At 60.3% G+C, this 24,717-nt stretch overlaps 1 protein-coding gene across 13 annotated transcripts in view; it reads left to right on the plus strand.

Annotated features, from left to right (window-relative positions):
• The first annotated feature begins 2,764 nt into the window (after positions 1-2,764).
• SYT7 (synaptotagmin 7) overlaps positions 2,765-24,717 on the plus strand; it is a 65,694-nt gene continuing 43,741 nt past the window's right edge. For 2 of the 13 annotated variants that reach the window (XM_051833203.2, XM_070069706.1), the window contains exon 1: positions 2,838-3,056. In XM_051833203.2, coding sequence (XP_051689163.2) covers positions 3,023-3,056 — 34 coding nt within the window. In that variant the 5' untranslated portion in view covers positions 2,838-3,022. Of the gene's footprint in view, positions 3,057-9,147; positions 9,533-24,717 lie in introns of those variants that run through there. The other 11 variants (XM_051833206.2, XM_070069707.1, XM_070069717.1 and 8 more) reach the window with 8 other exon arrangements.

Consider the following 24,717-nt stretch of genomic DNA (forward strand, 5'->3'; position numbering starts at 1 on the left):
GGCCCGAGGAAGAGGGCCAGGGGAGTCTGAGAAGGACTGGAGAGGCAGCCCGGGGTGGGTGGAGATGGGAACATACCCAAGGGTCCTGCTCCGTGGGGTCTGAGGAGGTGACGCCTTAGCCCAGGGTGGCGACGAGAGAGCGTTGGTGGAGAGGGCGGGAGCTGGCAGCTCCGTCCTCACTACAGCTGCCTCCCCTTTCTCTGGCATGCATCTTGTAGCACCACAGCGCTGCCCAGGAGGGGCAAGGACTACAGGCTGCTGGAAAGGGATGGGCTTTCCCGGGGCACCCCAGCCCTGGAGCGGGGGTGGAGGGGAGGGCCCCACCTGGGAGGGGGGAGCCTGTGCCCCAGGACTCACAGGGGAGCTTCTGGCTGAGAAGCCCACACCGCCTCACTCTCTGCCCAGCTTTGACCAGGAAGACAAGCAGGACGGGGAGTGGCCTTTTTGTGACCATGAGGTCAGCCCAGGGGGTGGCCCCCTGCCACGCACATCTGTCCCATGGAGCACCTCCCTGGAGAAGCCAGAGATCCTTAGGACAATTTCACCCCACATCCTCAGGTCTGCAGAGAGAAGCAGCTTGTCACAGGGCACACACACGCGCTCTAACATTTATTTATTTGAAAGGCAGAGAGAGAGAGAGAGAGAGAGAGAGATCTTCCAAACACTGGTTCACTCTCCAAATGGCCACACCGGTCAGAACTCAGCCAGCCCAAAGCCAGGAGCCAGGAACTTCTTCCAGGTCTCTCATGTGGATGCAAGGGTCCAAGCACTTGGGTCAGCCTCCTCTGCTTCCCCAAGCACATGGGCAGGGAGCTGTATCAGAAGTGGAGCAGCCGCGACTCGAATAAGTGCCCATATGGGGTGCCGGTGGCACAGACGGAGGCTTTAACCTACGACAGCACAGCATCGGCCCCCACAGGGCACTCTCGGTTTTCACAGATAGGAGCTTGAGGCTCCAAGGAGATAAGGACTTACCTGGTCTGGTGGGGAGAGACTGATAACATCACCAGCAGATAAAGGAAACCACTTCCAAGACTTCGCGGATGCAGGATTACAAGACACATCCAGAGGAAAGTGTCGGCCTAGCAGTTAAGATGCCTGCATCCCACTTCGGACGGAGTCTCCCGGCTTCGGATCAGCTCAGCTCCAGCCGTTGTGGCCATTTGGGAAGTGAACCAGTAGATGGAAGACCTTCCTCTCTGTCTCTTCCTCTCTCTCTCTAACTCTGTCCTTCAAATACATAAAATAAATCTTTTAAAAAAATCATTCTTATTTAACGGGCAGAGATAGAGAGACAGAGATCGCTCATCTTTTGTTCACTGACCAAATGCCTGCCTGAAACACCTGGGGCTGGGCCAAGTTGAAGCCAGGAGCCCAGAACTCCATCCAGGTCTCCCATGTGAATGGCAGGGAGCCAACTACTGAGCCATCACCCGCTGCCTTGCAGGGTGCACCCAGGATATACATTAGCAGGAAACTGGACTCGAAAGTGGAGCCAGGACTCAAACCCAGGCTCCCCAGTAGGCGATGTGGGCGTCCCAAGCTGCACCAAACTCCTGCCTTCTGTCCCTGTTGGGTCTCCTCTCTGCCCACAGCCAGTCACATCCAGCAAAGGTTTACAAGGCTCCCTCCTGATGCAAGGAACTGGGCTTTTGGGAAACTTCTCCCCAGGACCTAGGTCCCTGTTTCAACTTCTGTGATCCCAGAATGCCTTGTTCACACCTGCGCTGTGCAGATCGGGTGATCTAGGTGTCTATCCTAGGAGGAGGGCAGGGCTTGGTCGTACTCACACTTGCATTTGCCCATCGTGCCTTGGCCAAGGGCTGGCATTTGAGAGCCTGAGGAAATGCTTGCCAGGGCAAGCTGCCCGTGGATGTGCCCCATGCACCACTGCATTAGTGCACGGTGTCGCTCTAGGCCCATTACCCAGAGGAGGACGCAGTATTGCAGTGCTTCGCACACAGCAGCTACTCAATTCACGTTCGCTGACCGGATCGATGCGAATGTGACGGAAGGAAGATGAGGATGGATGGTATAAGCCACCCTTGCCTTGGGAGAGCTCTCAGTCCTTGGCAAGGCTGGGAGATGGGCAGAGAGTGGCACTGGAGAGGCGCTGTGTAAATCCATACTTTAAGAGCAGACAATTCCGTCGCAGAACTACCGAGAGCGGGCCGTGGGGCTGCGGAAGGGGAGAGACCAAACTTGCCTGAGACAGTGGGGTGTTTGAGGTGGGCTTCCCAGGGTGGAAGGGAACTCAGACTCGAAATCAGTTGTCAGCTGAAGGTAGGGCACTGGGCAAGACAGGTGGGCGGGAGGCAGAGGGTCACGGGGTGGGGGTGAGGCGGCGGCACCCCGGGTCAGGCCAAGTTGCTCTAGCCTGACTCCACAGGCAGTGAGGAGCCACGGAGGGCCTCAGCCATCAGTCCCACCTGATCTTGTCCCTAAGAAAACCACAGCGAGGGAAAGCCCTGGGCCGGGGGGCTGAAGGAGGAGGCCAGGAACTGCCACCGAGGCAGAGGGGGCGAGGCTGTGAGTGCCTGACTTGGGGAGGTGGCTGTGCCGTCTGCGAGGAGCGTGTGCAGAGAGAAGGATCCGTCTACATGTGGGGGAAGAGCATCAGGAGGATGCGGGACGTGGGCTGGGCTGGGAGAGGCCTGGAGCCGTAGCAGGCCTGGTGTGACCCCGAGGAGGGGGCTGCCTCTCCAGGAAGGGAACTTGGGTGGAGACACCTCATTAAGAGCGCAGAGGCAGAGCCAGGAGGGAGGTCAGAGCCCCAGAGACAGGGCTGGGAGCTGGGCTGAAGCAAAAGCTGAGGCCGTGGGAGTGGATGAGATTATGAAGAAGAAAGTGGGGGGCGAGAAAGAAGAGAGGCTGAGGACAGAGCCTTGGGGGCCACCCACAGTAAGGAGGGGTGGGAGCAGGAAGAGTGGGCCCCAGGAGGAAATGGGACATCCCGCGAGCTGGGGGTCCGCATCTTCTCCCTCGCTGCCACTGCTCCAGGTCCCTGCTCCCTCTCAACCCAATGGGCTGGGCCACACCCTGCTGCCAGCCGCCAGGTGAGTTGCCGTGGGGAGGAGCCAGAGCTGGGCGTGAACTCGGCTACGCCACCAATGCAGCCTGTGCTGGTCCTCGCCTCCCTGGGGTGGGGTGGGGGGGTCACAAGACGTCCCCCTTGTTTGAGCAGCTGTGACTAGGCAGACGGGTAGTGCGTGTTACGCATTTGGCGCCCAGGCCTGGCCAGCCCTCAGAACTCAATAAATGGTGGCTGTGCTATTATGATTATGGCCGAGCCGGGACTTGATTCTGGAGCTAGTTCAGCGGGGTGGAAAGGGAGGAGCCCAGCAGCCCCCCGAGGCTCCCGGAGCGTTGGGGTCCGCCTGCCACCCTGCCAGCCCAGAGCTGGAACTAAGCGGCGCACTCAGCTGTCCCCGCGCTTATGACCCTTCCACCTGCTGAGGGACAGGACCCCCAACCCCGGCTGGGGCGGGAGGGATCCCCCAGAGGCCCTCTGCGCACCGGCGGGCACCGACGCGTCCTCTCCGGTGCACGGTATTTGCCTGCTCACGCGGGCTCCGCGGCGCCCCCTCCGCGCACGCGCGTCCCCGCCCCGGCCCCCGCCCCGGGCCAGTGTACTCCGGGCTCCCCGGTTGGGTCGGTGCAAGTTGGAGCAAAGGATGTCTGCGCTGGGAGCGCGCATGGCGGGAGGTGGCGGCCCGAGCAAGGCGTTGGCAGACGCCCCACTACTGAGAGCGGCCACTGCTTGCTCCCCGCCCCCAAGGCTTCCGCAGCCGGCATGAGACCCACCCCCGGCCCTGGAGGACCAGGAGCGTGGCGCCGGCTGGGTGTGGCTATTGCAGCCTCCGGGGGTCTTGGGTCAGCGGGTTCTGGCTTCTGCCCTCTCTCACGCACTGAAGCCTGACCTTGGAACTCCCCAGCCTCAGTTTCCCCGTCTCAGCTTCAGGCTGAGCAATCTCGTTTTTGTTTGGTGGTTTTTTTTTTTTTGCAGACCCTGATCACAGGTCAGTTACCACCCCACCCCACCCCACCGTGGGCCCCCGCTGGCCGCCTGTGTGCGCTCAGCTGCAAGGGAAGAGGCGTGGTATGCCGAAGTCTGGGCGATGCTCGCCCCCACCGCATCCTCTCCTGACCCGGCAGGGGCTCCCTGAGAGGAGGGGGCTTGACCTTCTGCCAGCTGGGCTCGGATTTGGGGTCCTAGCTCGCGTGTGAGTCGCCTGGCCCTGGGAGGCCCCCATTAACTAGGCCACCGCTGGGGATAGGCGGTGGAGGCTGGAGCAGACCCGCGTGGGTCTCCGGGGGAGGTGGAGGCCGGGGCCAGGGCTTTAAACAAACCACAGAAGGTCTCTGTGCCATCAAAAGAGCTCTTAGAGACTAATCATGTCGGAGGGAGGGGGGTTTGGTAAGAGCCTCTGCTTGATTCCCATCAGCTGAGGATCAAAAAGCATTTGGTCAAAGAACCTTTAAATACCTTGAAAGGTAGGTGAAGCCGGTTCAGTGGGTTCCAAGAAGGCTTGAAACGCTGGCCTGAGCTGCTGATCAGCTGGCTCCAGTGGTGCCAGACGCTGGGGGACAGGGGAGTGATGGGGACAGACCACCAGCCCACCTGCCACAGGGCCCCAAAGCCGCTGTGGGGAGGGTGCGGAGGGCAGAGCACTGGGCTCAGGCTGTCCAAGTTGGAAGCAACTTTGTAGACACGAAGGCCAGGGATTTTCATGTGGAACCTGTGGGCGCCCCTCCCTATCGGCAGCCCTCAGTGATGGGTGAACCGTTGCGTCTGTCTGTGTGTGTGTATGCGTTGTCCTGGGGCAGACAGATTCAGGGAGTGCGCGCCTAAAAGGGTCTGAGACTGCATCCAACCCAGAGCACAGCATCGTTGTGGTGCAGTTGGGTAAAGTGAGGCTCAGAAGGGTCCAGTGACTTACCCCAGTCATTCAGCCAGCAGATCCTGATGGGGTGGGTGTGGGGGGCTCACTAACCTAGTAGCCCTCAGCCATCTCAGGGGTCCTGGAGGGGTGGGAAGCGTCTCAGAGCAGAGTTGGGCAGAGTTGGACAGAGTCAGGCTCTGGAGGGGGAGGGGGTCCCAGGGAGCAAGGATGTGAGAGGACAGATGGCTGGGATGGAGTATCTGGCCTGCCCTACCACCTGGGGGGAGGCAGCCTGAGGCAGGGTCCTTGGTGCCTGGGGAAGACACCATCGTGTGAGTATATTCTCACAGGGTTGTATGGGGGCAATTATTAGCCCTATTTTATGGATGAGAAGACTGAGGGTCAGAGATGCATGCAGCCAAAGCCAAACAGCTGGAGAACCAGGCAGAGGCAGCACCAGAGTGAGGGGGAGGCTTCAGATTCGGCCTCTTTTGTCCCAGACCTGCTTTGAAGAACCCGGCAGTGTGCCAGGCGTGGACCCTGGGCCGGCCTCTGGATTCGGCGGAACCTGGGTCCAGAGAGAGGCGTTAGTTCATCAGTCAGTATTGACTGGGTCTCCACTGGGATGAGCTGAGCCTGAGGGGGCAGGAGCTGCCTTCTGCGAGTTCGCTGTCCTTGGCCCTCCTGGGGAGACGGCTTCTGTTCAAGTGGGCCTTTGCCTTCGCCAGACTCTCGCCCGCCCGCCCGCCCGCCCGCCCGCCGCGGAGGAGAAAGGAGAAGAGCTGGGGACCTCGGCAGCCGGTCCTTGCTCCTGCCCCGTCAGCGCGTGCCGCTGCCCTCGGCCTGTCCCTCCTGCGTCCGGCGACCGCGCAGCCCCAGGCTCTCGCCACTTGCACGGTGGCAAGGAGAGAGGTGCGTTTGTTCTGTCACGTGAGCTGCACAAACAGCTTCCTCAGCATTTTTATTAATAATGCAGCCGTAGCCCAGGGGGCGGGGGCAGAGGGACAGGAGCTGAGTGGAGACGGTGGCAGCAGCAGCCGTGCGAGGCAGAGGCCGGAGGGGAACCCAGGAGCCCTGCCTCCCAGCCGTGGCCTAGCAACGGAGCCAGGTGGCCTCAGGGGCCAGCGTCTGCTCCCCAGGGACGGAACATCCCTCCCTCCCTCCCTCCCTCCTCAGCAGCCGACCCAGGACACCTGGCCCCGATGACGGTGCCAGCTCGGAAACAGGCCTGAGGGGTCCCCAGCACTGTGGCAGCCCTGAGGGAGCCAGGTGCTGCCAGCACTTCCTGCTACGTCATGGAACCCAGGACACAGCGGCAGGCACATCACGGGAAGAGAGGGCCTCTCTGGTCCCCCCCTCCCCCCCGCCTCCGCTGGGGACTGGAAGGGCAGAAACAGATCACCAGAGGCCCTCCCCTCCCCCAGCGAGCAGGACCTGGGGTGGAGCACGTGCAGTCTGCACGCTCCTTTCCCAGAGCACCTGCTCACTCCTGCAGGCTCCATTTCCTGCCTCTGCCCGGCCCTCTGTGAGAGCTCCGGGGACAGGAGCCCACAGCTGCCTTGGCTCTCAGGATGCTCCTCCAGCAGCAGTGTGTAGCCCTCAAACACAGCAGGATGGTTGGAGGTTAGACATCTGGAAGAACTTCCCTGAGAGGGAGGCACAACATGGCAATGGGAGTATGTCTGTGGTGTCTCTGTTAAGGATAAACAAATAACAATAATAATGGCATTTAGTATCTATCAAGAATAAATTACATGCCCCAAGTCTCATTGTAAGTGCTTTAATTGTAACATCCAGTTAACATCACAGTTGTTGAAGGAAATCGGTGTTATTACTATCCCCATTGTTCAGATGTAGAAACCGGGGCCAGAGGTGTCTGCCGGGTAAACACAGCTGCGAATGGCGGAGCCACAGAACTCTGCATTCTTTCCTCTTCCCAGTGACTCTGCATCCTCAAAGCAGAGTTGAGGCCCAGGAAAAGGGTGTCTTTAAGATGCTTGGAAACTTTGGCAGGAAACTTTTAAAAATAGCCCAGACCCGGCCGGCGCCGTGGCTCACTAGGCTAATCCTCCGCCTTGCGGCGCCGGCACACCGGGTTCTAGTCCCTGTTGGGGCGCCAGATTCTGTCCCGGTTGCCCCTCTTCCAGGCCAGCTCTCTGCTGTGGCCCAGGAGTGCAGTGGAGGATGGCCCAAGTGCTTGGGCCCTGCACCCCATGGGAGACCAGGAGAAGCACCTGGCTCCTGGCTTCGGATCAGCGCGGTACAGCGCGCCGGCTGCGGCGGCCATTGGAGGGTGAACCAACGGCAAAAGGAAGACCTTTCTCTCTGTCTCTCTCTCTCTCTCACTGTCCACTCTGCCTGTCAAAAAAGAAAATAAAAAAAAAAATTAAAAAAAAAATAGCCGAGACCCTCAATGCCCCTGAGCCTCAGTCCACACAGCTCTATCTGGTGCAGCCGTGGAACTCCTCTGTTTGCCAGAGACAGAGCGAGCAGAACTCTGGCCTCCTCAGTCAGCAGAGACGGGCCGTGGGGACCAAGGGCGGCCCTAGTTCTCTCCCCGGCTTCCTGGGCCGTTCGCTCTGGGGCCTTTCACTCCCTGGGTCAGTCCCTTCTCCTGTAGAGCTTTGCCTGAGGAGGGTGGCCTGGCTGGTCTCTCAGATGGTCTCGCCAACAACTCTGGGAAACTCTGCCATCCTTCTCGGGGCTCTCGGGTTGATGGGGGAGGGATCTGGGGTGGGGAGACCCCTGAACAAGGAACCTCTCTGGGAGGGTGCTGATCATTTGGGGGAGAGGGGAGGGGCGAGAAGGGTGCAATATCTGAGCAGGGGAGGGGGAGGGAACAAACCAAGGCTGGAGACCGGAGGCCCAGGTTATAGACTTGGTTCTCTGGGGGCTGCCGCCTCCCAGAGGGTGCTGTGCCGGGTGAGGGTGGCTGCAGGTGGAACAGAAAGCCCCTCAACCAGAGGGTGAGGGCTGCGATGTCTGGCCACTGAGGAGCTGTGGGTCTTAACCTACAGATGCCTTTTTCTCCTTCCATTTTTAATTAGAACATGTAATCCCAGGAAATCTGGTCTTCATGAAGGCTTGCTGGGGAAATTTCCTTATCTCTCCTCAGGCGGAAAAGCTGTGGGTGGAGGCGAATAAGTGTGTGTGTGTGTGTGAGAGAGAGAGAGAGAGAGAGAGATGGGGTTTGTCCCCATGTGTGCTGGCTGCCTGGACCACTCTGGGAAGGTGGAGGTGTGACTGGCACCTCCACCTTGGATGGATTTGTTGCCGTGGGAGCCAGGATTCTTGGCCTGGGAAGCCTGGCTCCCCTGTGCACTGCATCCCCCTGGAGGGCGGGGCAGCAGGCGGGCACAGACCAGGGGGTCAGCCCTCCTGCCTGCCCTGTTTGGTGCAGGTAGGGGCAAGCAGAGCCTCCTTATGTGGAGACATGTGTGTGTGTGTCCATGTGTGCAGGTGACCAAGTGTGGGTGTGTGCGTACTCGCGGTACCTGATACCACCAAGGGTTCAGTTGGAATTCCAGGGACTTGAAGTCACGGGAGATGAAGGACCTTTCTCTCTGCATAGGGATCAGTTTCAATTCTGTAGGAATAGGAGCAGAGAGGGCCAAAAGCCCGAGTTTTGGAAGGGGAAGGACAGGCTCCCTTCCTGTCCATAGTGGCCCTGGGGTCAGGGAAAAGAGGGGAGGATCCAAGAAGAGCAGCAGAGGCTGGAAGTCTGTTTTCCTCTTTTGTGGAGCTGGATGAAGTTGGGGAGGGCAACTAGACGCCGTCCCCACCTCGGCGCGCCGGCTGTGTGCGAGCCCCAGCAAAGACCAGAGGGGTGGACCCTGGCTCGGCGCTGGCACAAAAATCCAGTCCTGGTTTTAGCACACTCCAGCCCGTCTTCCAGGGACCGCCGCGGTCTCGAGTCGGGGAGCTGACGCCCTAGAGCCGCCACCTAGCGGAAAACGCGGAGTGGATCTCCACGCCTTTTGGAACGGAGCCAGAGGGCACCTCGGAGGAGGTGGCCGGCTGCACGGCCCTGCCGGTGCAAGGCCGCTGTCATCAGGAGCACCCGGGCTGGGCTGGTCGCGCGGTGCGGAGGGACCCGCAGGCTCCCGGAGCCCAGCCGCGGCGCTCCGCCGCCCTCGGGGAGGGGGCTGCGGCCGGGCGGGGCGCGGGGCGGCGGCCGTGCCCTCGGGGCGGCTCGGGGCGGCAGCCGCGGCGCGGCCTGCAGTGCGGCGCGCGGCCGGCAGCGGGCGGCAGCGGGTGCAGGCGGCGGCGGCGGGCGGCGCCGGCGGTGCCCCGGGCGCGCTCGCACACGCGCTCACACACACACATACACACGGCCTCGTACACACTCACACACGCTCCGGCGCGCACACGCGGCGCGCAGGCCAGAGGGAGGCGGCTCGGTGGCTCGGCGGCGGCGGCGGCGTGCTCCGCGGGCGGGCGGGAGGGCTGGCGGGCGGCCCCCGCTCCCCAGCTCGGCGGCTCGGTGCAGCCCGCGCGGCCCCCGCCCTCGGACCCGCCCCCGGGGGTCGCCCGGCCCCATGCCCTGCAGCGGCGGCGGAGCAGCGCGCGGCCGCGGGAGGCTCTGAGGAGCCCGGAGGGAGCCGGCAACGAGGGGACCATGTACCGGGACCCGGAGGCGGCCAGCCCAGGTAAGCGCGGCCCCGCTCGGGCTGGGGCGCCCCGCACCGGGGCCAGGACGGCGGCAGCGCGGACGCCGTCTCGGAGCCCCAGCCCGGGGCTGCTGCCCGCCGGAGCCGCACGGACGGCCCCCCGGGCTCATCGCAGCCCCGGGGGCGCGAGTGCGAGCGGCCGCGGCTCGGACCCCGGCTCCCCGCAGCCCGGACGCTGCCGGGCTCAAAGCCCGAGCCGGCTTCGCAGTGTCCCCGCAAGGACCTCCCCCCCACCCGGCAGCCCAAGGACAACGTGTGTGGCGGAGCGAGCCGCCGCTGCCCCCGCGGGAGCCGGGCAGTGCCCTCGGAGGCGTCCCAGGCTCCCCTGCACCGGAGCCCCGGCGGTGCCGGCGCCGGGGGACCCCCGGGCGAGGATCCCAGCGGCTTCGGGGCACCATGGCTGGCACAGGGGAGCGGAGTGGCATCGGCGGTGCCAACGGCGAATAGAGAGGGTGCTGGGGGCAGGTGGGAATCTGGTGCAGAAACCGGGCAGGGAGGCTCCGGGTTGGAGACCGCAGGAGCACCAAGCCGGGAGGCCGGGGTACCTGAGGGAGAGAGCAGGGTTTCGGGAGCGTGGGGGTGCCAGAGAATATTCTCCTAGGCTTGGGGAGGGGCCCGCGAAGAACCCCAAACTCACTCTGGTCCTGCCGCGGAGGGAGCGGCCGGGGCCGCCCCACTGCGTTGCTCCTGCGCCTGGGGAGTGGCCTGGGAGCCCACCGCCGGCTTGCCGTCCTCCCAGCCTGAGCCCAGCAACCTCTCTTTCCTACGGAAACCGCTCTGCCATTTCCTCCTTGGCTGCTGCCTCCTCACACACTGCCCACCTGTAGGCAGGTCCCCTGCAGCTGCGGTCCAGGTTCAGTCCCCGCTCCCACCTGGGTGCTCCGCCCGAGACCCAGCACCCACACCCCCCCACCCCCTTCGTCTGCCGTGCGGGCATCAGCGTCTCGGTTTCTGGGTTTCTCCCTGATCTGTGAAGCACAGCACCCAAGCCCAGGGACGTGCTCCCAGACGAGGAGCCCCTGGATGCCTGGATGCCACCCTCCTGGTCCTGGAACAGCGCTGGGACCCTGGGCAGCAAGAGGCCTACAGCTCTGAGGCTGGGGAGGGCGCCCCAGCCCTTGTTTGCTCGTCCCCTCTAGGGGCAGCCCCAGCCCATCTCTGCTTCCTGAAGAATGGGCTCTCGTCCCAGCCCTCCTTGACCGAGGACGCCCTGCCGGACGCCGGGCATCGCCCTCCTCTCAGGACGAAGGGATGAGAGCGAGAGAGGCAGTGTCCTTCTCTGTTCTCCCACACCCCTCTGTGGATGTCCTCTAGGTGAGGGCCGGAGGGACCTTGCCTTTGGAGAGCCTTCCCCTCATCTGTCTGGACCCGGGTCGCCCACCCGGCGTCTCCCCCAGAGGCTGCCGGCTGCCAGCACTTGGAAGGGCAGGGGCATTCTCTTGTCAGAAGCCAAGAGCTTGGTTCAGAGAACAGCTGGCTGGGAGGGGGTAAGTATGAGGATGAAGCAGGCGGTGGGAGTGCAGTCTGCCAGGCTGGCTGCCTTCCCCCCTTCCATGTCAGGCCACTGGCCTGGGGCTGTTCCTCCAACCCCTCTCCCTCCCTCCTGGTCCCTCCCACGCCTGGGCACCATAACACCACCACTCCTCCGAGAACCTCTGCCCTGCCCACAGAGGCCAACTTGATGCTTGGCATCTTCTGGGCAAAGGGCCAGTGCTGCCCCTGGTGGGCTGGCAACCCCCAGACCCTTCCCTCCTCCTTCCTTGATGGGCCTCTGTGACTGGGGACCACCCCAGCTGCAGGGCCCACCTGTGCCTGTGTTGGGGGCAGTTGTGACTGGGAAGGGGGCAGGCCCAAGGGGCTCAGTTCTCACTGAGCTGGGGGGGTGGGAAAAGGCTGGCGAGGGCAGATGCTGCCTTGACTCCAGTCCTCTGGGGACCTGAGGGGTCCCAGCCAATCTCTTGTAATCCCTGCAGCTTCAGATCAGCCTTCCCTTCCCCTCTTGCTTACCCAAAGACCCCAGACTCTTATCCCACAGCCAAGCCTCTGTGTACCCCTTTTCTGGCCACCGTCTCCCCTTTGGCTAGCACCTGGTAGGAATGACTCAAGTGGGTCTCTCATCTCTCCTCTGGTCCCCTAGGGTCCGGTACTTGATTGCCTCATCTTACTCCCAGGAAACACCTGTGGCCCCGTGTGTATAACAAAGTCCACCCTCTCCTGTGCCTCCTGTGGCCCAGGCTGGTTCCCCCTAGGGTGTCCCTGTGTACTCCCTCCCTTCATCCCACTCTCTCTGCAGGTCCCCGCAGGGCTCAGCCCTCTGCGAAGACCTTACCCTCCCCACCTGGGGCCCTGACTCTCTGGCACTTTGCTCCCCATCTATGATGGATGGAGAAAGGGACTGTGGGAAAAGATCAGAGCCCAGTGAAGACTGCAGAGCAGCCGCCTCCCATGCACACCCATGGGCTCCTGCTCCACCTGGCCCGTCTTCTGGAGCTGTCCCTGCTCTTTGCTTGCATTTTCTTCATTCTGAAGCTGGCCTGGCGCCAGCCTCCATATCCCTCCGACTGCCCGTCCCCAGGCCCGGCAGGACCTCAGCAGGCCTGCAGGGGTCAGCGTTGCAGTGGGCAGTCAGGACAGCAGCAGGAAGGAGGAGGAAGGGACAGGTGACCTTGCAGTGAGCTAGTGAGCGGGACCAGAGAGGGAAGAGCTGGGAGAGAGGTCAGGTCTGGAGGGCTGCTTGCCCTGCACCCTAGACTTCTGTGAACTTGACCCTGGGCGTCTCAGGGCATGAGGGCTCCCCCCGTCCCACCTGTTTGTGGACTCTGCCCTACAGACACTGCCACGCAGGTGGTTCCTGCGGCCCGTGAGGTTGGTGGGGACAGACGAACATACTCCATGGCGCTGGGGGCTCTGGCATAGTGGCTGTTCTCCCTTGAGGCAGAGGAGTCCAGGAGGTTGTCCACCCAGCCCTCGATTAAAGTTGCAAGTTAAGGGCAGAGACTGCTGGGTGGTGTGTGGAGCAAGAGTTCCAAGTAGGGCTCAAAGGTCGGATTAGGGGTGCTAGGGCCCAGGACTGGGGTGTGGGCAAGCCGAGGGAGGCCTGCCCCTGTCTGACCACTTCACTGACAGCATTTCTTCCCCAGCCTGGCCCATCTGCACAGGCCTGGGCCTCCCTGGCCTGTGTCCTGGGCTCTGGGGTCAGAGCCTGAGAGTGAAGGTCAAATGATCTCCTGGTAGGTATGGCAGGGAAAGGCTCAGCAGGTGTGTGACCCAGGGCAGGAGAGGGGCTCGGGCCAGGCCCTTAAGCTGCAGCCACTGTGGAGACAGACCCCTCCTTGGCACTGCCTTGTGCTATTCCGCATTTTGCCAGGACAGCCTTAGCAACTGGCTGGATGCTTAAGGACTGGGGGAGGGTGTGTGTGGGTGGGTGGGTGGGGGAAGTAGCCCCTAAACCCTCCTTGTTGGAGCAGGCTGGACTGGGTTGGGGGGGGGGGCACACAGGCCAGCAGGTGACAGGTGAGAGGACAGCTGGAAGGCAGGGGAACAGGTGGGTGTCCAGTGAGCAGGCTGGCCCTAGGCAGCTGGGTCCTGCTCCTGGCTGAGCCGAAGCTCAGGCCTCAGGGACACAGAGGGCAACGTAGCTCGCCATCAAGGACTGTCCCCTCCTCACCCCTGCAGCCCTGCTGATGCAGCGTGTTCTGTGGGGGGGGCCCTCCTCCTCCCCCAGCCTCCCTCCCCGCCCACCCCCTATTCTCCCAGGGACTTTGAATCCTTATTGAATCTGATGGACCGTTTTCAATAACCGTTTTCCCCAGGGGACTGACGCTGAGAACAGCAGGGAGAGGAGCTGGTGAGGGGGGTGCCGGGGGGGGGGGGGTGGAAAGCGCTGCTCTGGGCAGAGGACCTTGGTGGGGGGGTCAGTTCCATGGCCTCCTCGGGGCATTGGGGCATCCCAGGTGGGCACAGGAAGCCCTTCATGGAGCCAGTCCTCCACTCCGTGGGTAGTGCCCAGCAGGTGGTACATGTGACCCGTGAGGTTAGCTTTCTCTGTTGGGGCGGTCACTGGTCTGGCCAGGTGCCGGAGTCAGCCTGTGCCAAGGCCTTGCCTGGGTGCCCTCCTGCCTTGCCAGGGAACCCCAGCCAGTGGTGCCAAGCGAACTGTGCTAGTTCCATGGGCATGGAGGTCCCTGACCTTGCAGGCAGCAGGAGCAGCCCAGCTGGGCCCTGGCCAACTTGTACTCAGGAGGGCAAGGCTTTCGTCTTGCCCGGCAGAATTCCCTGAGGGTTAGAGCAGACTCGGCGTGGGACCTGTGGATGGTGCTGGATCCGCCCAGAGCCTGCGCCTGGAATTCTAGATCTAGTTGGTGGGAAGAGGGGCCGGGCAGACCTGGCCTGCTGCAGAGGAGTCTGCACCTCCCGCCCAGGAGGGTGCCTTGGGAAGGGTGTGTTGCTGGTGCGGGTTGGGCGGGGAGCTGACTTGTATTGTGAGCTGGGACATTTGGGGAATTGATACATCCATGTGAGGAGCGCGTAGGGTATGGAGCGGGTGGGAGGGAGGGCGGGGCTGGTGGAGAGCAGCACTGTGTCTGTGTGTACCTACGTGCGTGCGTGCGTGTGCAGGCGGCAGCTGGCCAGCCCGAAGAGCTGCGCTCATCTGAGTGCCGTGCCCGCTGTAAACAGCAGCTAATGAGTGTATTTGTAGCGAGGTGCACTGAGGTGCGCGGGGAGCCGTGACGGAAAGTGTTGGGGGAGGGCTCCTCCCCCACCCTTGTCCCCAGCCCAGCAGGGCCTGTGCCCTCCAGGGACCATGCCTGCCCCCTGCCACACCCTCCCACCTGCCCCACCTGCCAATCTGGCCGCCTCTGGGGCCTCCGTCTGCTGGGAGCAGAGCCTCACCTGTTTGTATGGAGAGCATGGGTGTGGATGTGGGGATGTTTGTGGGCGCTTGCAAGTGTGCAGACACAAACATTTCCATGATTGTGTGCATCTGTATGTGTGTGTGTGTGTATCAGGGTTAAACTGAGCTGGTCTGTGTGTTTGTGACCATGTCTGATTCTGTGCCCCCTCCCCCCACCGTAATCCTAAGAGGACTGCCCTGTCTTCATAGTGGTCCTGAGAGTGACCAAACCGAAGATGCTGCTGGCCTTGCTCCTCAAGTGCCCTTCCTGGAATGCAGGAGGCTGGGGGCTTCCGGGGCTGTGGGAGAGAGAATTGGGGTGACCCTCTTCTGCCCATGCAAGGAGACAGCACGGGGAGGTCTGGGCTCCATGGTTGCTGCTTGCATCAGAGAAACGGGAGAACTCAGGGCCTAGGGAGTCCCCAGGACGAGAGAGGACTGCTCCTAGCAGGGTGGAGGTGCGCGTCCCCTGCCCCCAGCCAGGGTCGGTGGTGTGAGGGGCGCCTGTATGAGGCTGTACATGAGGGGAGCGGAGGAGAGAGCTGTGTGGCTAATGTGTCCAATTAAATTACTTCAAACCCTGCCGCGGCAGCTGCTCCCGGCGGGGCTCTGGGTACAAATTGGATCCGTCTCATTACCACGGGGTGGTGTTAGCAGGGCGAGTGGCGGCCAGCACATGGCGGGCCCTCTTCTGCTCTCCCCTGCCTGGGCCTGCGATGGCCCCTCGAGCCTGTGCTCGCTCCAGCACACCTCAGAGCCCCCAGATGCTCCGGGTCCAGGTACCTCCTTGCCATCCTGACCCCCGTGAGCCCTCGCTTTCTCCAGGAACAGAGTGGGTTTGGGCTTTGTAGCGGGTCCGGCTCAAGGAATATCCAGCACACTCCACGCCTTCCCCCTGATAACAGTGACAGCACAATCAGAGCAAGCTCTTACTTACGGAGCGCTCAGTATGTGCTAAGCGCTTTACCTAAACTGGGGCTGTGGGCTCATACAACTGCCCACTGGAATCCTGGCAGGGACACTGGCTGCTGTGTCCCCAAAGCAGGTTAGGTCCCTGCTCTGGCCTCAGTTTTATTCCTGTTAAATGGGTATGATAACGGCTCTTACCTCCCAAGTGGCTGGAGGATGAGGTGAAATAAGGCAGGAAAAATATTTAACAGACAGCCCAGCACATAGTAAACACTCAGCCAGCGGCAGCTGTTATCAACATTATCCTACCAGATGATTGATGTGTGGGATGAGGGTTCTGGAAGCTCCAAGGAGGATGTCCCTGCTGCCTCCTCAGTGGGAGAGTGGGAGAGGGCTTCCCTGAGGCAGTGTCCAATGGTCACCATCAAAAAGCAGAGGTGGTTTAACTGCCCACTATGTGCCAGCTGCTGTTAGCTCCTCCGTCCTCACAGCCACCCTGGGAAGCGGGAACTTCAATCTGAAGTTGGTCTGGGATTCCAGCCACACGGCTCAGCTTTGGAAGCAGGACATGGGGTCTTGAAGGAGAGTTGGAGTTTTGCCATATGAGTGGCAAGAGGTGAGATGTTCAGTGAGGTGGGGGTGGTGCAGGCAGAGCATTGAGGGGGTCTTGGCCAGTTGAACATGGCGGAAAGGGACACCCTTGGGTGACAGGAGCAGGAGGTAAGGTTTGGGAAGGTTGGATGGACCAGATTACGAAGGGCCTGGCTTCCTGAGATAGGAAGACTGGATTCTTCTTGTCTTTCTCCTTCTCTTGTTCTGGTTAAGGTAAGAAGTGGATTTCTAGAAAGGAGTTTAGCACACATGGTAGTGAGAGGGATAGGAGGCTTGGGGGCAGCCAGGTAGATGGGGCAAGAATCTTGGCTGCTAGTGCACCTGTCCCTACCTCTGTCCACCCCCCCCCCCCACTGTCTCCCCTGCACTCACAGCAGGAGCTCTGCAGCATTGGAAGGTTTGTGTTGGATGACAGGCAGGCCAGGGGTAGCCTGGTACAGGAGGATGAGTGAACACTGAGGGAGCTTCCCCCTAAGTGCCTGGATTATCCAAGAGAGCCTCCTGGGGAGGGGTGGTGGGTCAAGGCCCAGGGCCCTGAAGACACGGTTAATGTTCCTGGAGAATTTATTCTGTCCCCACCCCCCACCATGGGCATCATGGCCAGGGCCTGGGAGGGCCGCACAGCTCATGTTCCAGCTGCCAGGCCTGAGTTCCAGAGCCCTACCAGACCAATCTGTCTCTACGGCAGTGAGACAGGCCTGGCACAGAGCCCCATTCACAGCAGGGTCTGGGGACGTCTTCCCGCTTCTCTTGGGGTTGTCCCAGGGCAGACGCCCTCACACCGGGGGCTGGCAGCACACATGCATGTTGGCATTTGGGTCTGGGTGTGCACATGATACGTGTGTGTGTGCCCTGCAGCAGGAACTGGGGTGGGGGTGGGGGCCTGGGCCATGCTGCCCTCCCAGCTTTGCCGAGTTGTTCTCCTGCGAGGCATTCCGAGGGGCACCAGAGAGCCCCATGCCAGGATGAACGGTGGGTCCGTGGCTCAGAGCTCACAGTAAGAGGGCTCACATGAGCCCGGCAAGGGGTGTTAGGAGGACTTGAAGTCAGGCAAGGCAGCAAGAGAGACTGTCCCCGCAGACTACCTTGTTCCTAGGGGCATCACTGTAGTTCGTCTTCACAGCAGTCCTGCAAGGGAGGTGTCATTGTCACTGCTGTCCAGGTCACTCAGCAGACCAGGGATAAGGTTTCAAATCTGCCTCACTCCAAAGCCTAGGTCTTAACCACTGAACTACACTGTCTGACACCTCCCTTATTCTACTGGGGTCCAAGCCAGCCTGACTCCTAGCCTGTCACTCAGAAAGGAGCATGGGGAGTTGACGCTGGATGTGGAGCTGTACTGGGGGTGTCCCTTAGTGCCTGGGCTGTCCCCTAAAGCCTTCGTCCTCAGGACCCTGAGTAAGCAGTCTCCCTCCCACCCTCTACTCTCTCCCTACGAGCAAGGCAGGGGGATCCTCTCACTCAAGGGGAGGCTCCGAGGAGAAGGGGAGGAGCCCCTCACTCCCCATTTGGCACCTGCCAGCCCTGGCAGAGCTTGATGAATTGTATCTGTGCCCCCCCACCCTCACTCCTCCCTCTCCAGCCTCCGCCTGCTTGGGGAGGTGGGAAGGGAGCGATTTCACAGCCTGTCAGCTGAGGCCTAAAAATACCCGGAACTCTGAGATGCTTGGGCAGGGGGAGGAGAGAGCAGGGACCAGGGATGGGGTGGGGGGGTAGTACAATGACAATTTGGCTATAGGAGCCCTGGTGCCACCATAGTCCACCAATGGGCATAGCCTCTGTCCCCACATTCCCATCTGGCCCCATATCTGGCAATGACAAAGCAGAGGGCTGGGGAGCAGTGGCCCTGGGGTCGTGAGTGCTCAGCTCTGGCACTCAGACCTGAGGGAGGGGTTTATTCCATATGGGAACCGGGGACCCCAGACCCCTTCCGAGCCTCCGGTTGATGCCTCTTTTTCCCTCTCCACCCCCGGGTTGGCTGGCATCTTTAGGCCGTGGGAGCCAGGCTGTGCCTGAGCCTGCTTCCTTCCTGGAGAAGGTGCCTGCTTTTGCTAGAGGAGAGGCGTGAAGAAGGCAGCGGGGACGGGGGTGCAGCAGGTGTGGGATGTGACGTGCCAGCCACCCAGGCACTAGAGAGGAGTGGAGGAGAAGGGGTGTGGTGACCACACCACTGCCACATGGCCACACACAGCAGCATGCCCCACCGGTGCTCAGAGAGGGGATCACATGTGTGGGTGTGCACGGACCTGCTCTTGGTGCTGGGATACCGTGGACATGTGTGGCCCAGCATGGCTATGCCAGGTAGAGACTGGATGAAATGCAGGAATGGGCTGGAAGCAGGCACACTCTGCTTCATGTCATCATGTGTGTGCTTCCCATGTGGAAACATGATGGCACATATGCCTGGGCAGAGCTCTCTGGGGCACCAAGCAGGGACTGAGAGAGTCCTTAGGAAATAAAGCAGAGTCGCAGCATAGGAGCCGTGGATGGAACATACTGGGATTCAAGTCTCAGGTCTGCCGTGGATCGATTTGCTTCACGACCTTGGGCAACTTGACCTTTGAGTGCTGTACCTCTCATCTGTAAAATGGGGATGGTAACAGCACGGACTTGGAGCTGTTGGCAAGTCTATGAATTAATGTATGTAAACTGCCTAGAATCGAGCCTGTTGTAGAGTTAGCACCACCCTTTGGTGGTGCAGGGCAGAGCACCAAGGCCCAGAGAGGGAAAAAGACCTGCCCACAGCTACACAGGAAGTCAGTGGCAGAGACAGAACCAGAACCCAGATGCCAGTGCCTTAAGACAGGCTCGTTCACGTCAAGGACCCCTGAGCACTGCGCCCTTTCAGGCCACGAGAAACTCCTCCAGTCCAGGATTTCCTTCCCGTTGCTGTCTGGGGTCTAGATTCGGCCAGGGCTGGATGGGGATCTGGGGAACTTGGAGACCTAAGTAAGCATCTTCAGATAATGACATGTTGGAGTGGACCTCAGGGTGATGGCTTCAGAGTGGCCAGCCGCCTGAATTGGGACCACACCCCTGGATAGCTCTGTGGACTTGGACAAGTCCCTCAGCCCTCCCAAGTCCCTGTTCCTTCCTATAATGGAGCAATAGTAATATGTAATTTATAGGACTGTTGTGGGGATCCAATGAGATCCTGCCTGCCGTGCCTTAAGTGGCTGGCACACTGCACCTAGTGAGTGTTCAATAATGTCATTGCAGAGCCCTCCCACCCAGTGCTCTATAAATGGTGACTTCCTTTGCTTCCCTTCCAGCCCCTGGCCACCCTCGCTCCCTTCCGCTTGCCACCTCACACTCCCCAGGGTTTTGATCAGGGACTGACTTGCTGGCAACCAAGACCTATCTTTGTCTCCTGTTCCCCAGGAGGGAACAGGGCCCACTCCTGGTACTTAGCCCTGAGCCCTCTGCATCTGGCTTGTCACCCACTTGCTGTATGACCTTGTCCAGACAATATTTCTTCTCTGGGTCTTCACTGCCCTCTGATCGTGCTGGTCATGCTGCTATGTGATCCCAGAGGGCCCCTGGCCCAGCCCACTAGAAAGGGTGGCAGCTTGGCAGAGAGGGAGGTCAGCCGGCTGCCCCGGTGAGTGGAGCATCTGGGGCCCGAGCTGGCTGGTGGCCTGCCATCGTGCCTGCCCGCACCTGTGGCTGCGTAGGAGGGTGCGCAGGCCCGGCTGGCTGGGCACTGACATTGGGGGAGGCTCAAGGACAATGACGTAGAGAGAGCCCTTCTTGGGGCTCTGGGAGCTGCCACTCCAAGCCGTTCTCCCCCATTCTCCTCCCCCTTCCCCCTGGGGTTTTCCTTCAGCAATTCCTCCCTGCCTGTCCTTCCTCTCTCCTTCCCCTTCCTTGGAGTCTCCCAGCTCCTCCCACCCCCGCCTCTTTCGCTTCTTCAATCTTGACCATTTTGGGGGGGCACCATCCTCATTCCTGTCCCCCTGCCTGCACAGGGGGAGATCCTCACCCCTTCCTCTGTCTTGCTGGTTCCTGAGCGTCCTCCCTCCTGCCTCCCTGTGTCCCCGTTTCTCCTGACCTTCCTGGCCTCCCTCCACTGCTCCAGAGCCCAGGTCTCCTCTCTCACTTGGCCAGGGCAAGTCCAGGCTCCTCCAGCTTCCTGTCCCCTGGTTCTCCACCACTGCAGCATCCCTCCCTCCCCGGGATCCCCGCCTCCCTTCCTCCCATTCCTTGGTGTTCTTGTTCCTCACCAGCTCCTTTGCCTTGACAGGGCCCTCGCCCAGGCAGTTTCTGTGGCTGCTGTTGCTTACCCAGTACCTCCACAATCCCCACCCCTGTGAGTTGAGAAAGGGGTCAGCCCTGGGCCCAGGGACTGGCAGCCTTGCCTCCTAATTAGCAAGAGGTAATTGCCTGGAAAAAAAATTCATTTAGAATGAGACTCCGAGACTCCAAGTTAAAGCTGAGCCAGCTGATGGCCCCTGGGGAGCAGAAAGGGGCAACCATCCCAGCTTAGGGCCTCGGAAAGCCCCTCAGGAGATGAAGGCCCCCAGGACTCCCTGCCTGGCCTACCTGCAGGACCTCAGCCTTGAGGGTACGGGCAGAGAGCGCTGGGCTGGGAGTCCCACCGTCTTCACCTCAGTTCTGGCTCCGCTTCTCACTCTGTGGCTCGGAGCAAGCCCCTTACTCCTTTGAGCCTTGGTTTCACTTCCTGTAAAATCCAAGCAGGGCCACCCTGACTGCCAAACTCCCTCACCATCATGAAGGCCAGGCAGGACAGTGGCTGCGAAGGCACTTAGCAGGCTGTAAAGTGCTGCAGAGTGTGAGGTGTTTCTGCCTTCCTCCATGTACCTCTCAGCTGAGACATGAGGATGGTGGAGGCATGGGGCGGTCTTGGAGACACTTAAGGGAGAGTGAGGCCTGAGGAACATGGATGGATGGTGAGGCGGATCTGGCTGAGCCGACAAACGAAAGGCAGGCAGACACAGCCTCCCTGCCAGCCAGCCTCGGCAGCCACCAGCTGCACCTCACCTTTCTGAATCCCACTGGCCTCGTCTGTAGGATACTGGGCACGATGCTTCCTCCTGGAGAGAGGGGAGGGTTGTGACTCTAAATGAGATCATATTTGCAGAGATTTTAGTGCAGTGCTCGGCATATAGTAAGTGCTCAGGGAATGCTCCTAGCTAGGCCTCCTGTAATTAGGGGCTATTATCTTTACTCCCTGCCTGGGCCCAGAGATGCTGTGGTATTGGGTGTTGTCCTCAGGTGGTTTTTATTTGCTTTGAATTTTGTCTTTAGAAGAAAGAGCACTTCAACTCCCAGTGAGGCTAATGTCACACAGTTCCCTGGAAGCACCAAGCAGATCTGCTGTTCAAAGGACCCCCACCTGTAGGGTAGGGGAACAGGAGTGGGTTGCAGCTGTGCCCTCTTCCCCCAGCTCCTGGGGAGGGGCTGTGGGCAGTGTTTTTGTTCAAGTAGCTGTGAATTACAGGGCCTCATATTGCAGATCTCTGGGTTCCTCTTGGGAGCTGGCCCTGCCGTGGGAGGAAAGGTCAGTGTTTGTTTAAACAAACTGACCCCACCCATCTTGGGTTGGAGGGAGCAGGAAGTTTTGCCTGTTTCAAGGCTGGCCAGCTGGGTTGAGTCTGAGCTGTGACCGGGGCAGGGTAGCTCCCCAAGGAGGCCAGGAGGCAGGCAGACAAGCTGGAGCTTGCGGGTGTTGGGCAATGCTGCAAGTTCTGAGCGCCAGATTGCCCCAGGAGCAATGAGGGGGCGGCGGGGGCCCAGACCGTCTGCCGCTCCTTCCCCGCCCTGCCGGGCAACACCACTGGGGACCTTCTGTGCACCTGTTTTGGGTGCAGTGCCCATGCCAGCCACCAGGAGGCAGTGAGGAGGACTCTCCTAGAAGGAATAGGGTGTGCTATTTACATTAACAGAGCAGGGTAGGGCTGCTGCCTGGGATCCTCACAGTCTGAGGACCTAACTCAGGAAAATGGGCTCGAGGTCGGCTGGTCTCTGCTGTGACTTCAGCTAAGAGCTGATCAGGGAGGAACTGGCAAAGAAAAATTAGAGCCACTGTGCTACGGACATGAAAAGCTGAAGTCTCTAGAGGCCTATTCGCCAGTTGCAATGCAAAGGGCGGCCTGGAAGAAGGTGTGGGCTTGGGGCTGAGGTCTGTTTCAGCACCACGGACAGGACAGGCTAGGCAGCGGTGAGATCAGCACCGCGGACAGCACCCAGGGCGTGGCTGGCAGTGTAAATGCTACCAGAGGCGTGACAAAACACTACTTCCGAGAGAGAACGTCAGACGCTCTGTTCCAACAAGGAGGCTTAGGAAGAGTTGAGTGAGTCACCCAAGGTCCCACAGCTAGTGAATGGCAGAGCTGGATTCGCGTCCCCAGTGATCTCTTCTCCATCCATCTCCCACATCCCACAGGATCTCTCTGCTCTGCACTGTCTCTGGTGGCTGCTTCCATTGTGTCGTATCCCCCATAGCCCTAGAGGTAGCAAAGATAGAGTACACTACCCTTCCCCCCAGCAAAAGCCCAAACCAAGGATTTGAATCCCAGGATGAAAATTCCTAGCCCCTGTGGTCTTCATGGCTTCCAAGCCTCAGATGGGAGAGTGTCAGGGCAGGACGGGTATCTTGGGCTGCACAGAAACCTATGGTTTGGGGAGGTAGATCTGAGTCATCAGCATGTGGAACTCAAGTTCTCTTCTGAGATCCCCGAGTGAAATATAGCACACCGTTCCAACCCCAGCTTCTTTGCAGCCGTGTATTATTAATAACAATAAGATGCTGATTTAGGCCAGGGCACAACAATGCATTATTCATAGGAGTAGCTAGTGGTCAAGGCCTGCACTTAATCATCACACGTCCCCACTCCTGCCTCTGCTCCCCACTCCTGGGGGAGAGGCCCTCTGTTTGACCTCCCCCTTTCCGGGGCTCCTGCTGCTCTCATGGACGTGATCATTTTCATGGCTGTCCAGGCAGCTCACCGGCTTTGGGATCAAGGTGGGTGGGGGAGGCAGCAGGTCCCTGGACACCCTTCAGCCTAGACTTCCTGCTGTAGCTGACACCTGACCATATCTATGCTGAATAGCTTTGTCCCTGATGAGTTCCAGGTGCAGCGGTTCTCTGGGGTCTGCAGATGGCATGTCTCCCCCTCCTCCTCTTTGGTGACTGAAAACAGAAGCCAGGGACACCAGGCCTCCCTAAGTTAGGAGTTGCGGGCAGTGGGATAGCTGTGGTGAGCAGAGGAGGTCCCCAGGTGTCACCTCCATCCAGTGCAGTCACAGATGTGAGGCCCTTGGCTGATTGTGGAGCACTTTGTAAACTGTTCTGCACTGTGCAAATGTGAGCCGTTATTAGTGAACCCATGGTGTCCGCTGGAGGGAGGGGCAGAGGTCAGGAAGGCGTGGATGAAGCCTTGTAGCTCAACAGGCCTCGCTCCCTGATGAGCAGCTGGAGTGCTTGTGGATCCTGACCTGTCCCCGTCCAATTTCTTGCTGGAACGGCTCCTGGCCCATCCAGATAATCCTTCATTCGCTGTTTACTCTCTTGGCATCTCCTCTGAATTCTAAACCGCCTGCATCCAGCCGGCCTCTGCGGCCCCTGCCAGCATACTCTTCCCTAGCTCACTCACGCATTATCTGTTTTTATTACAGTCAAGGTTGAGGAAGCTCGTGAGTGCTAAGCCCCTATTTTCAGCTACTTGTACCTTTCCAAAACAGTTCCCTTCAGGCCTCCCCTGTCTGCAGCCAGGTGCCTGCCCTGGGGGAGGCCCGCGGGCTTGTGAGCCACTTTCTGAAGGGCACTCAGAGAGAATGGCCGGAGGGCATGGGGAGGGGGAGGGCCAGGGCCCAGCTTTCTTAGGAAGTGAGTGCTGGCCTCTCTCCCCTCCTCTTTCTTTTTTCCTTCTCCCCACCCATCTCATTTTCTTCTTCCTCTTGCAAGGAAAGAGCTGCCCCTGTTCCCAAGGTGGGTGACCTGGAAGGGTGAGCTTTAGAGGGCAGAGAAGAAAGTAAGTCCTGTAAGACCAGGAGCTTTGCCTGGCTGTCTGGGGCTCAGGGTCTAGCTCATTGGTTTTCTGTTCCTTCCTCTCAAGCCCTGCTGGTTTCTGGCTTTCTTGTCTGTGCTTTGTTGTGGGAAAGGAAGGGAGGCAGGATAGGCACCGAAAATCTGGCCCCTTCTCATGCCCAAATCACCGTGGGGCTGATAGGTTCGGGCCCCTTACAGATGCCTTTGCATCCTTCCCTGTGACTGTCTGCTCAGCAGCACGGAAGGGGTGCTTCTAGTGGAAACCTGTGACTCCAGCTTTCACGGTTTCACCCTGAACGTCTTCCGGAAGCCCCCAAAGACTGGAGGTGCGGGAGACGCTGCATACTGCAGAATCAGGCGAGAGGAGGCGGGCTCGGGATGGGAAGGTGCTGGCAGCCCCAACCACCCCCAGAACTTTGCTTTATCACTGGAATAGTGGTTGTACCCTAGGCCGTACCAGAGATAGGGCCCTGGGCAAGATCTTGGGCCACTTCATCTTCTTCCCGCTCCCAGCCAGTTTAGTCCCAGGTACTCAACTCCCAGCCTGATCTGGGACCTTAGGTGGGCTGAGCCTTTACCCGATGCTGTCCTAAAACCAGTGCCTGGGCCAGTGGAGGGGGAAGGAGCCCCAGGAAAGGCGTGGTGGGGGGAGGGGTTTCTGAAGTGCTTGGGGTAACTCTTGGGAAAATGGAAACCCTGTCCCTGGCTACTCTTTTTTGTTTGTTTGTTTTTAAGATT

The sequence above is a fragment of the Oryctolagus cuniculus genome, chromosome 1 (genome assembly GCF_964237555.1).
Source record: "Oryctolagus cuniculus chromosome 1, mOryCun1.1, whole genome shotgun sequence".
In the NCBI taxonomy this organism is placed as follows: Eukaryota; Metazoa; Chordata; class Mammalia; order Lagomorpha; family Leporidae; genus Oryctolagus; species Oryctolagus cuniculus.